This window comes from Ursus maritimus, unplaced genomic scaffold (genome assembly GCF_017311325.1).
Source record: "Ursus maritimus isolate PB19 unplaced genomic scaffold, ASM1731132v1 scaffold_4, whole genome shotgun sequence".
NCBI lineage: Eukaryota > Metazoa > Chordata > Mammalia > Carnivora > Ursidae > Ursus > Ursus maritimus.
Genome location: NW_024426552.1, coordinates 29,000,033 through 29,012,370, shown reverse-complemented (window position 1 = coordinate 29,012,370; position 12,338 = coordinate 29,000,033). Strand labels below are relative to the sequence as shown.

The 12,338-nt window shown below is 36.3% G+C and overlaps 1 protein-coding gene across 1 annotated transcript in view; it reads right to left on the bottom strand.

Annotated features, from left to right (window-relative positions):
• ROBO2 (roundabout guidance receptor 2) overlaps positions 1 to 11,784 on the bottom strand; it is a gene marked incomplete at its 5' end in the record, with an annotated part of 530,965 nt that extends 519,181 nt beyond the window's left edge. Inside the window, one exon of the mRNA XM_040621098.1 lies at positions 11,769 to 11,784. Coding sequence (XP_040477032.1) covers positions 11,769 to 11,784 — 16 coding nt within the window. The remainder of the gene's footprint in view (positions 1 to 11,768) is intronic.
• Between the last annotated feature and the right edge of the window lie 554 nt (positions 11,785 to 12,338).

The following is a 12,338-nucleotide window of genomic DNA, read 5'->3' as shown; positions in this document are numbered from 1 at the left end:
CCCCCCCCCCCCCCCCCCCCGATGCTTATGCACGGAAAGTTTGAGAAGCAGCGCTCTAACCAATTTTTGCATGGCCCTCAGAGAATTTTTTTACATTTTTAGTGTTGTTAGAAGACTGAGGAGGAGGAGGTCTAAATGCTGGAAATATCTGCTAATACTTTACAGAAAAAGTTTGCCAATCCCTCTTTAGAGTACCTGTTCGTCACTTTCCACTAATAACTCTAGTTTTTTCACTTATATTTCTTTTACACAGGATCACAAAACTGTTAACTCCAGATATCAGATGGAAAAAACAAACAAACAAAACTTGGACTGCAATGTTAATATTGCTCACGTAATTATTCAGGATCCTTATACGAACAGATAGTCTCAGCAAAGCATAAGATTTTTCTGCAAGTCTAACTAGACTTGTGGCTGATAGCAAGTCTAGATATGTTTTAATATCTCCATTATTAATTGGGCAACCATGTAGTCAAGTGTTAATATTGAAAGCATTTTATCCAACTGTCCTTATCTCTTATTAAAAAAAAAAAATGGAACTTAGTCGCAGGGTCTTAAAGATGAACATCCAAATTGTGATTGTTACTAACCAAGAAAATAAGCTATAAAATAGTCAAGTGACCTGTTCATAATTAAAAGCTAGAAAAAGCAGAGTTAGAGCTTAGGACCCTTCATCTGAGATGTGCAGGCTTCTTAAAAACTGGATGTAAGAGTAAGTAAAGAACGCACATTACAACTACCCTAATTCCAAAACCCTTTTCTAAGGATGACTGCAGGACAATCAATCAGGTGGATGCCTCTACTCATAATACATCTTCCTTGTTTTCCAAAGTGTAATTCTCAGCCTACCTGCATCAGAATTACCTGGGATGGTTCCTTAAAATGTGATTCTTGGTCCCCACAATGAACAAAAGCATCAGAAGTTACAAATGGAAGGTGTCTAAGACGCTCACTTTTGGCATGCTTACCAGGAGAAGGTCAGGCACTCTGACCTGGGCTAGACCTGGCCTAGAAGGTCATGCACTCAGACTTGGCTAGATGTAAGCATTCCACAGAAACATCAAATTAGTCAGCTACACACAGAAGCATCTTTGAGTAAGATTCTAAGCATCCAAATTTACATAATGGGTTATTTCTGCTTCTCAGAGACACTCAAACAATGATTTTGAAACGACTTTTGGTAAAATAATAAAAGACAAACCAAGTAGTTTATTAGCTCTTCAAATTTTAGAGGGTTGGAGAAGTATAAAATCGTAATTCATAAATATATTTAAATTTAGTTTTATTTAGTCAATAACCACTCATTTTCAGTGGGTGTTACAGTAACTTTTGTTTTCAGAAGTGATTTCAGTTGCGTAATATAATAAAAGAGAATGAAGGACCTAAAAGAACACTTGTTGATTTCATTTCATGCGTTTGAAGAAAAACTGCTCCTGCCTCATTATTGACTTGGAATATAGTAGTTTGTTGAACTAAGCCTTACTTTTCACTCATATACTAGACAGTCATATCTAGTCAAGTTAAACAACACACTCAAAAATTCTTGGCAAATATACTCCCTCCAATGAAATTTCTGTGTAGTATCTTTTTTCCCCCCTAAAAACACACAATATTATGTCCTAGTTCATAATAACTACGTGCTTTGTTTTTTTGTTTTTGGTTTTTGTTTTTTTGTGGGCATTTTTTCGTACATGTGCAAAAACTTGGATCTTGGGCAGAAAGAACTGCACTGTGATTGTGAGGAGCGATTGATTATACAATTCTATACGTTTAAGTTGCAGGGACAGAGATATAGGAAGTCTCTGAAGGGATTTTCAGAAGTTAAGAAAGTCTTACAGGATCCTGGAGGTCTGGCTATTGTCAGGCTCAGATTGCTTTTGGCCTCTAGCAAAGCATTAACATTAAGGCATTTGTGAATATTTTCCCCCAAAAAATCTTAATAGAATTAAGCCAGAAAGATTCTCTATGATTACTCAAATTCTGAATGTGACCAGAAATACCTCCTGAAGTCCCCCCGCCCCCAGAGAGGTACATAGAGCTACGTGAATAAATGAAGGCTTCATGACCCATGACAATAAAGAGGTAGCATTGTGATAGGAAGAAAGAATATGGGTTATTAACCAGCAAATATTTATGCCTCACTTTTACCAGGTGCAAATAGGAATACAAATGACTCAACAGCCAGTTTAGATGGTGAAAAGAAACCCTACATAGACTACCAGGACATGTAGTAAGCATTGTTTATCTTATTTTTTCTCTTCTATAAATGGAAGTTTTTTCCCTAGAGTTTCCCCCTTAAAACCCTAATCACATTAACAAGAGTTGATTTTGAAATGACTTTTGGTAAAATAATAAAAAACAAACCAAGTAGTTTATTAGCTCTTCAAATTTTAGAGGGTTGGAGAAGTATAAAATCGTAATTCATAAATATATTTAAATTTAGTTTTATTTAGTCAATAACCACTCATTTTCAGTGAGTGTTACAGTAACTTTTGTTTCTGCATGATAAATTTTAGCTAGACCAGGCTGATCCTTTTATGCTAGATTTCAAAATAACTGAAGTTGTTGCCAAAATAAATGCTATCTCCGTGGAAAGAAATATATCTCAACGGCACTCTAAATGCCGTCCACACTGATTAGTGAGCTAACATAATTTGTAATGAAATTGAGTTAATCGCTCTATCAAGTCTGTCCTTAAAATTTTTCTATCATTTTTTTCTTTTTTTTCAAGGAAGGAGGAGGAGCAGAGGGAGAAGAAGAGAATGTCAAGCAGGCTCCCTGCCCAGAACAGAGCCCAACACAGGGCTTGGTCTCACAACCGTGAGATCATGACCTGAGCCAAAATCAAGAGTCAGAAGCTTAACCGACTGAGCTACCCAGGGGCCCCACAACTTTTCTATCTTTAAATTCTTCATGATGACTTAATTCCAGTGTACTTCCTTTACTTTTTTCCCCCTAGAAGTTCTATATATGATAGGATATGGTGAGAAAGTTGATATTTGGGAAACACAAAAACTGTTTTATCCATTTGAACCTTACTGAAACTCTCAGGAGATGATCTGATTTGGCAATGAATTAAATAAATTTAGAAGATTCTCATTCCTTCTAGAAGCACAGCAGTGCCATGTTAAAAATAAGTTTAAATTAGAAACTCCATGAAATTGAGACCTAGAAAAAATAATTTATTATAAAATTTCTCTACGGCTTTTCAATGTCATAAAACTAAAGGGCAGAGTGTGTGAAAGGGAAGTGACAGGTATGCAAGATGTTTTTTGTCAAACTTAACAGGCAGCCTTGATTCTGAAAGTTTCAGTTGTGCAATACTACACCCAGCAGCATCCCTATTAGCCAGTCTTTTAGGTCTAACAGGAAGAAGCCTGAGCCACCAAAGACCTTCCTGTCCCAAATCCCCACTTTACAGATAAGAAGAAAAAAGAAATAGAGAACAAAACAACCGAAAATTTTCCCCAACCTGAGACTAGAAGAACATAGTTGCCTTAGCTTGAGTCCAAGCTCTGTTTTGAGGATGGGTTTTCCTTCCCCAAGATCCCTCTTTCTTACTCATTCTTTTAGAAGTTTAAAATAGAAAGTCCCAAGCACTAGATTGCAATTTAGTTTGGGTTTGGTTTGGTTAATTTGTTTTTTACCTCTGTATCACTGTATGATTAGGTGTATGACCTGAATCAAGTTACCTAAACTCGTTTATAATACTATTTCTTTATCCTAAAATTGAGGCAATTGGAAGAGTAAAGTGCTATAAATTCATTGTTTCAGGAGCCCCACAACATGACAATGGCTGTCACATCATAATGGATATAACTAAAAGAGAACATAACATGTAGCAGTTTTAAATTTATTACCACAAAGCAAATTTTTAAAGTTACATGCTGTAGATTAATGCTCATAGTTTTCATAAAAGGATAGACTAGAAAGTTTGCCTTGATAGGTCTGTGTCTACTATCAAAAGAAAGGGTTATCAAATGCTTTCTTAGAGAACTCTCCAAAAGTGAATAATGGTTTAAAAGATTTTGTTTAAAAAATAGCTCATGTAACCCTTGGAATTTATTCTTACATTTCTAAGAAATTTATTTACATTGCTAATAAATAGATGGTTCCATAAATCATTTTAACCAAAGACCAACTGATTATATATGGATGTTTATCTTAAAAGTAAAGAGTTTATCAATTATTTAAAATACAACTTTAGTCAAAGATATTTAACATTTCTTGCTTTATTCAGGGTAAGGAGGTTGCTACTTTAGGAGAAAGTAACTAAGGCAGATTTCATAAAACTTCTCTGAATTTCACAATTGTATTTCAGAACTTTATTTAAGTACTCTTAACAGAAATTGCTGAAAATATTAAAAGCGGGACACATTTTCCCTATTTTGTTTTTCTCCACCACCTCATGTTATTTAGTGACTTCATTATGTAAGTTTTAATTGTTTATTATACATTTTCTGGCTGCCTACCTCCTATGCACTAGGCCACTGACCTCACCTAGCAGGTGGATTTAGACAACAGAGCACCAGCATCCAGAGGAAGGCATAACTGCTTGGGTAAGTTAGAACCAGTAGCTTGCAGAAGGAAATCTAAGCCAGGAGTAGACACATGAGACTATCTATGTAACATTGAAGAGAAATTTTGAAACCACAAATCTGAAAGGTTACTAGCAATTTCTAGGAGTGATTTCCTCTTGAGATATAAATTAATTTCCTACTTTGTAAATTCATTTTCCAACAATTCAGTGAGGAGCCAAGGTATTAACCTGGACGTTCATCCAATACTATTTCAAATCAATTTGCTACACCTTACCATGGTTGAAGGCATTTTTTAAAGAGCAATTTGCCACCAAATCAGAGTTTTCATGGGTTATGCAGATTTGCCTTACAATGACAAAAGCAATCTCTAGTCCAGGAAGATATCCTTGAAATTTAGCTTCTTATTGTCATATTTATAATATTTCAATGTGGTTTCAAAATTGCATTTGGCTTTATAAAAGACAGATGATGTGATGGGACAATCTCCAAACTCATTAAATTTGTTAACGATGTTTAATTTCCTAAAACCTCAAGGTGTATTTCATGGAGAGATGAACTAGTTTAAAAAAAATGGCATTCTTTTAATGTAAGCTCCCAATGGAGTGATAATAGTCAACCTTATACTCTATTTCCTACCTAAGCAATGTAGTTTGAAAATTCTGTAGCAATGGCATTAATCTTTGTAACTGTAGATTCCGAAGACCCCAGTGTCAGCTTCACAAAACTGCATTCCTACCAGCACTGATACTTTACACATGCGCTGAGCTTTGTTAAATATTTAGTCTCTGCTAAATTTGTGTAGAAGTCTTGATATATGTTCTTCTAACCTAAATATTTTATTATCATCTTAAATTGAGATTCAGTGACTAAATCGAAATGCTGACAAGCTTCCTTTACTGTATAGTATACTAAGGACTTTCTAAAAAATGTTTTGAAAATGTTAGTACAATTCAGAAAGTTTTTTAAGAGAATAATTGCTATAACATTACCCCAAAAATTACAACTGCCATAAGCCAAATATATTAGCTACATCATGTCTAAGCAATGCACACAATGACTGATTTGAGCCTTGTTCACTTCCTATCGATATTCGACTACAGTTGACCCTTGAACAACTCAGGGAGAGGGTTGGAGGTTCCAACTCTCAGACCCTTTCAACCCCACAGTCAAAATCTACAAATCTGTGTATAGCTTTTGACTCCCCAAAGCTTCCTGTTTACCGGAAGCCTTACCAATAACATAAACAGTCGATTAACACATATTTTGTATGTTACAAGTACTTTATATTGTATTCTTATAAAAGTAAGGTAGAGAAAAGGAAAGATTGTTAAGAAAATCTTAAGGAAAATACATTTATAATGAATCTGTTTCTTGCATCAATGGTGTTTAGACAGAACAGACCCAGAGATGCCCTTTTTCCAGCCTCTGACTACCCTCCAACCTCTTTTCCAGCCACAACCTTCAGAACCATCTTCTCAGCTATCCTCTGCCTCCAGGACCAGCCAACACTGTTTTTTGGGTTTTTGTTTTTGTTTGTTGAGCTTACTTAGCTCCTTATTGCTGACCGTGAACTCCCATATTCTTCAGAATTATTCCACTAAGGGCCACAGACAATCTCCAGGTCAACATGTATCCACAGTCCTCTTACACTTACCTCTCTCTGGGTTTCTATTTTAACCACAAGTGGCTCAGGAGAACAAGTGCTAATTCAGGGAGTTGGCCGAGGGAAGCTCAAGGGTGCCAAGTGTCTCTTGAAGATGCAAAACCAGCCCAGGAGCTGTGCTCTCCTCTAGGAAATGCAAAAGCTATCCCAATGTGAGGGGTGAAACCCAGGATGCCATGGAAGCCACCATGGTCCCGAAGAAGAAACTGAACCAAGCCCTTCTGGATCTGCATGCCCTGGGTTCTGCCTTGCAGACCCCTATCTCTGTGACTTGCTGGAGAATCACTTCCTGGTTGAGGGAGTGAAACTCATCAAGAAGATGGTGACCACCTGACTAACCTCCACAGGCTGGCTGGCAGGTCCGACACTGGGCTGGGGATAGTTCTTCCAAAGGCTCACTCTCAAGCATGAATAGGAGCCTCCAGAGCCCAGTGGCTCTTGAGGGGTCCCTCGGACATTCCCTTAGAGTCAGAGCCTCTGCCTGGGCCTCTCCCTGCAGCCACTGGGAAGATTTTTAACCACCCTGCAGCCTTCGCACAAAACGTGGACCAGGTGAAAGCAGTAAAACTTTTTACAGCCAGGACAAAACAAAATAAAAAACAAAAAACACATTTAAGTGGACCTGTGCAGTTCAAACCAATGTTGTTCAAGGGCCAACGGTAGTTGTCCTTAAGAAGTTGGCCTAACATATGAATCTCATTGCATTACTCTATTATCATTTTTTGATATGGTTCTTTAGCCATCGGTGGGCTTATGAGGAATGGAATCAGATGCAAAATTTTGTGAGCATCTGTGCGTGTGCCTTCTTAAGAAATGATAAGGTACGTCTTTGGCAGTTACTAGAGATTCTCTCCAACAAGAGGACTTGGACTTGAATTTGCTCTTCTCCAAATGCTGGATAGGATTGTGAATGCAGGCAAATTTCTTACTCTCACCACATCTGGTTTTCCTTATCTAGAAAATGTAGCAGTGCCAACCTAATAACATGGCTGCGAAGACTGAATGAGTTCTTTCTATGCGCTGAGCACAAAGTAAGCACTCAGTAAGTGTTTACTCAAATAATGTTAGTATAAAGTATAATTATTTTATTAGGATAATCTCTATCACTATACTCAAAGGAATCTGTGGCCCTATAAAAATAAAGGACTACCATCCACAAAATATAGTCTTTTTTATGTAATATCATGTCATTCAAAATATAGCTTCTATCTCTGTACTGTGATTTTCTACCACTGCTTGTTCCTACCTACCAATTAGACGTCATTCTGAATGATATACCCTACCTACATTTCCCTGAAGGCTCCATGTTTTCAGCAATTCTGCACTCAGATTTGCCACATACTGTATTAAGTTCTAAAGATGAAAATATTAGGTGCTCAATCAATATGTGATATAAATGTATGAATAAGTATATTCCTTTTTTTTATTCTGTTAATGGAGCTAGATTTTGATCAAAAAACTCTAAAACACCTTAAGCATGCTTCCACTGCAGGTCATGACAAATTGGATATGTGGAACTTTAGTACCAGAAATTACTGTCTAGGCATGCTAAAGAAATTGTTTGTAGATTCTAGTCATTGAAATTTAATCCAATATTAGTGCTTAATAATTCTTTATGTCCCTCTTAAATATTTTCTTGAAATAGATTATGCCAATATTGATTATTTTTCTTTATAAATATCTTAAGAACGTTGTGTGATGAATACATGAGAAGCTTCTACTTTGGGGTTGTTTTCCATCTTAAGTTTAAAGAGACTAAAAGAATATCAAAAGAAATTTTGTGAGGGCACAATAACTTAATGACACCTAAATGACATGACAGTAACATGAATATTATTAGAATACTGTCTGAAATGAATTTACCAGTAGTTTAAAGGGGGGTTAAAACAAAATCATTTTCGTCCTTTTAAAGCAAAATATTTCTTCCTTGAAATCTCTAAATTACCATTTTTTGAAATTGTGTATCTTTAAAATAAGGCTAAACCTCTTGCAACAAAAGACCCAAGTCAATGATGAGTATGGTGATCCCAAAGATGAAAAGAAAGATTTTCTCTTGAGTGGTGGGAATAACCGTATTAAATTCAGCATTTTTTGTGTTGTGCAATGGCAGGTTGGAATTCTTTTTCTGAAGCCTATACCTTGGGGAGTAAATGCAGTTTATAAAGGTAGCTGAATACAACTTGTACTTATCGCTTTGTCTTTCACTGCCACACTCAGAGTGAATGGGTTTTCACAGTTGACCAAACTGAATGGAAGCGACAGCATCACATTTCTGCAAGGTTATTTGCAGGAGACACACTAAAATTCACTTTTAAAGTGTTTATTCCACTAAAAACACCCTGGACAAAATTTTGATCCAGAATAGGTTGACAAAGAGGCCATATTTAATTGGCTGAGAATAGCTTTTAAGCTTGGAATGAAATATGTTTTTAAATCATTAGGATATTGTAGAAAAATTTCAGATCAGCATTTTGTGCCTCACTTTCTGTACTGCATTGAATTAAAGAAATCAATATAAACTTAAGTTAATCTCTTTAAAAAAATTCTATCCAGTTTTATTTAGTAAATCATAATGAATTTGATATGACATCTGTTGTAAGGCTATACAAATGGCTGGTTAAATTTAGACTGAAAATCAGAGTTGCTTTAGTCTAGTAGATAAAGAATATGAGTTACCTTAATTACCAGGATACTTTTCATTTGGGGACCTACTTCGTCTTCATTTTTCTTTATTTACCGTTCTGTTGATGCCTTTTAAAAGTGAGTGATTTAATAAAACTTTAAATTTCCTTTCAAGGGATGTCTTGTTTCAGAGCAAAATGGCCACCAGATAACATCATTGCTGCAACAGAAATACTGAGTATAGTTTTCAGTTAAAAGATGTGGTGTGCACCGAGAAAAACGAGCTTGTTTTTCTACTTAATGGAGAAAAGCAGCGAATGGGAGTGCTATAAATGTTTTAAAATGATCATTTTCTGCTTGAATTATGTCTCACTAAAATATGTCAGAGACTCAATTCCTTGGGTCTCTCAAAAAACATTTGCAGCTTCTAGAAAACTCACAAAAAATGTTATTTTCCACTCAGTTCATTTACTTTGAAGCCTTATCAGATGAGGGATCAAATGAAACCAATCATCCCCTGGTTTTCCCAGGTTATTACCATGTGGATATGGAATTATCCTCCATCTAGCCACTCTCAAAATGCAATGCTTTCTTTTCACAAAGCAAAAGGAGTGAAACACACAGAATTATTCTAGATTATGCTAACAGAAAAGAAAACACTGACAGGAAGGGGAACAAAAATGTATAGAGTTATAGCAATTATGAAAGACAAGAATAACAATAGCTGAGAATTGGGTGCTATTTTTTAAATGTAGGAAGTTGCTTTTACGGTCAAGCACTCAATATATCAAACTCTGACAAGTTGGATTTTATAAACAAGCAGAAACTGAAAATCTGAAAGAAAATGAAAAGTATGTGAATTGTAAAAGAATATAATGATGTTTGCTTAATCCTCCATGTAGGGATGTTACTTTCAAAAAAGCCAATAATAGCAGTGCTTTGTTTTTTTAAGGGATATACAAACTACTTATTGACGTTTAACAAAATTACACAACATTGTTACTAGTTAGTTTTATTAAAAACTTCCATCACAAATGGGAGAAAAAAATCTTTGAGTTATATGTAAACTACTGAATTAGAAGCTTGAATTGAGTTTAATAATTTCTGGCTCCATTAATGTCTCCTATGGTATGTGATTAGACCTCTGCTCTTCTCTTCGATGCTTACCACAGGGACCCCATTCCCGCTCACTGTGACAGGTATCATTTCTATGGCAAGAGTCAGATCTCCAGGCAAGGAAAGCTCTAGACTTGGTTCAGTTGCCCACATGAACGTTCAATTATAATCTCAACTTCTATAAATCTCAAAAGAAATCCCTCACTTCTCTCCTTGTTCTATATATCTCATCCCTCTCTTCTTCCTGACATAAGTCCATTTACTTCAGGTCCCTAATGCTAGAAATCCCACTTGTGAGGATTAACTCTTTAATTTCCTTCACATCCATGTAGGCATAGATTCCTATGGATTCTTCCTTCTTTTTCTCACTTTATATCTGCCTCTCAATTTCATCACTGTCCAGACTCGATTTCACACTGTCATATTCCAAAAGCTTCATAGTTTATCTGTTTGAAGTAAATGCTATTCCTCTCCCTTGTCACTCTGTAGCCAGAAAAAAATATATAAGGATTTTAGAGAGCTAGGTGGAACTTTTTTAAACAAACAAAGAAGTAGGATAGCCAAGTAAATCTCAAACTTCCATGTGTGTTCTAAATTCTTCTCATTCCCTTGGCCAGTAGAAAGCCATTTACTCAGCCAGCTGAATTACAAATTGCACTTTTTTAAGTCCAGCTTTTGCATCCAGGATTAAGCAAATTGCCCCATGAGTCTTATGATGAAGCACAAAACTCTGAACCAGCATGCCCAGGCTCGGTGTTGACTTGGACAGTATTTCCTCATGCTGCCATAATGTCTTTGCAACACTGATTTATAGTCAAAGGTGCCAGAACATCACTTACTATATTAAAAGTTGGCCACGTTTCTCCATTTTCTGAGTTCACTGCAAATTCGAAAAAATACGTCAACTGCAGGGGAAAAAAATAGGATGCAGAATCCTCCGTTTCACTGAGGTAGCTTATACCTGATATATTTATCTAAGCTACCCATACTGAAATCAAGCGGGTGGGATAGCTGCTTTATACAAGTCCAAAAATGATGTGCAGGTATTGATGAAATCTGGCTGATGTTTTCTATTTGGCTTTTGAGTGCCTTTATTTTATTTTTTAATTTTTTAAATTTTATTTTATTTAAATCCAATTAATTAACATATAGTGTATTATTAGTCTCTGGTAGAATTCAGTGATTTATCAGTTGCATATAACACTCAGTGCTCATTACATCATGTGCCCTCCTTAATGCCCATCATCTTTACTTATTTATTTATTTATTTATTTATTTATTTATTTATTTATTTATCTATTCGTAAGATTTTATTTATTTATTTGTCAGAGAGAGAGTGTGTGAGACAGTGTGAGCACAAGCAGGGGGAGCAGCAGGCAGAGGGATAAGTAGTCTCCCTCAGAGTAAGGAGCCTGATGCCAGACTGGATCCCAGGACCCCGGGACCATGACCTGAGTCTAAGGCAGATGCTTAACTGATGAGCCACCCAGGTGTCCCCGCCCATCACCTTTAAACGTAAAACAAAGAAATATTACCTAGTAAGTAGGGGTCTCAGATTAATTTCTGAACATTTTTCGTGAGATGATTAGCAAAAACAAATAATAAAGAACATGAAACCATGTAGTAGCATTGTTGTACTTGACATGCATTCACTAGACTCCGTATCTATAGGTCTGGTTTATGGAATTTGAACTCAAGTATATAAAAACACTGAAACATTGGGGGGCCTGGGTGGCGCAGTCATTAAGCGTCTGCCTTCAGCTCAGGGCGTGATCCCAGCGCTCTGGGATCGAACCCCACATCAGGCTCCTCTGCTGGGAGCCTGCTTCTTCCTCTCCCGCTCCCCCTGCTTATGTTCCCTCTCTCGCTGGCTGTCTCTGTTAAATAAATAAAATCTTTAAAAACCAAACAAAACAAAACAAAACACTGAAACACAATTCACAGCAAAACTATATCCACTGTCTAAAGTCTATCAACCATCAAAAAATGAGGAGATTGCATATCTGGTCATTAGCTGACAACTAAGTGATTCCTTTAATTATCCTCGTTGGGGCTCAACAAGGTATTAAACACCCAAGGATCAGTCACAGAAACAAAGGCATGAATAAGAGCACACTGTCTGCCTCTGCCAGGCTCAATAAGCACCACCTTGATGTCCTGATGTTCTTAATGAAGACAAGGCCCCCAATTAGATGACTGACAATTAGGTTGAAAACTGAAGTGTCAAAACAGGAACAAGGGACTGACCCCTGAATACTAAATTATTTTTAGGTGGCATTTAATCACTCTCACAATAGCAAAAGACCAATTTTAGGGGTCACTTTTTACTACAACAAGGAATTCTGCTTTACACTTTACATTTTGCAGGCTTATATCTTAGCTTGGTTTTCTACTAT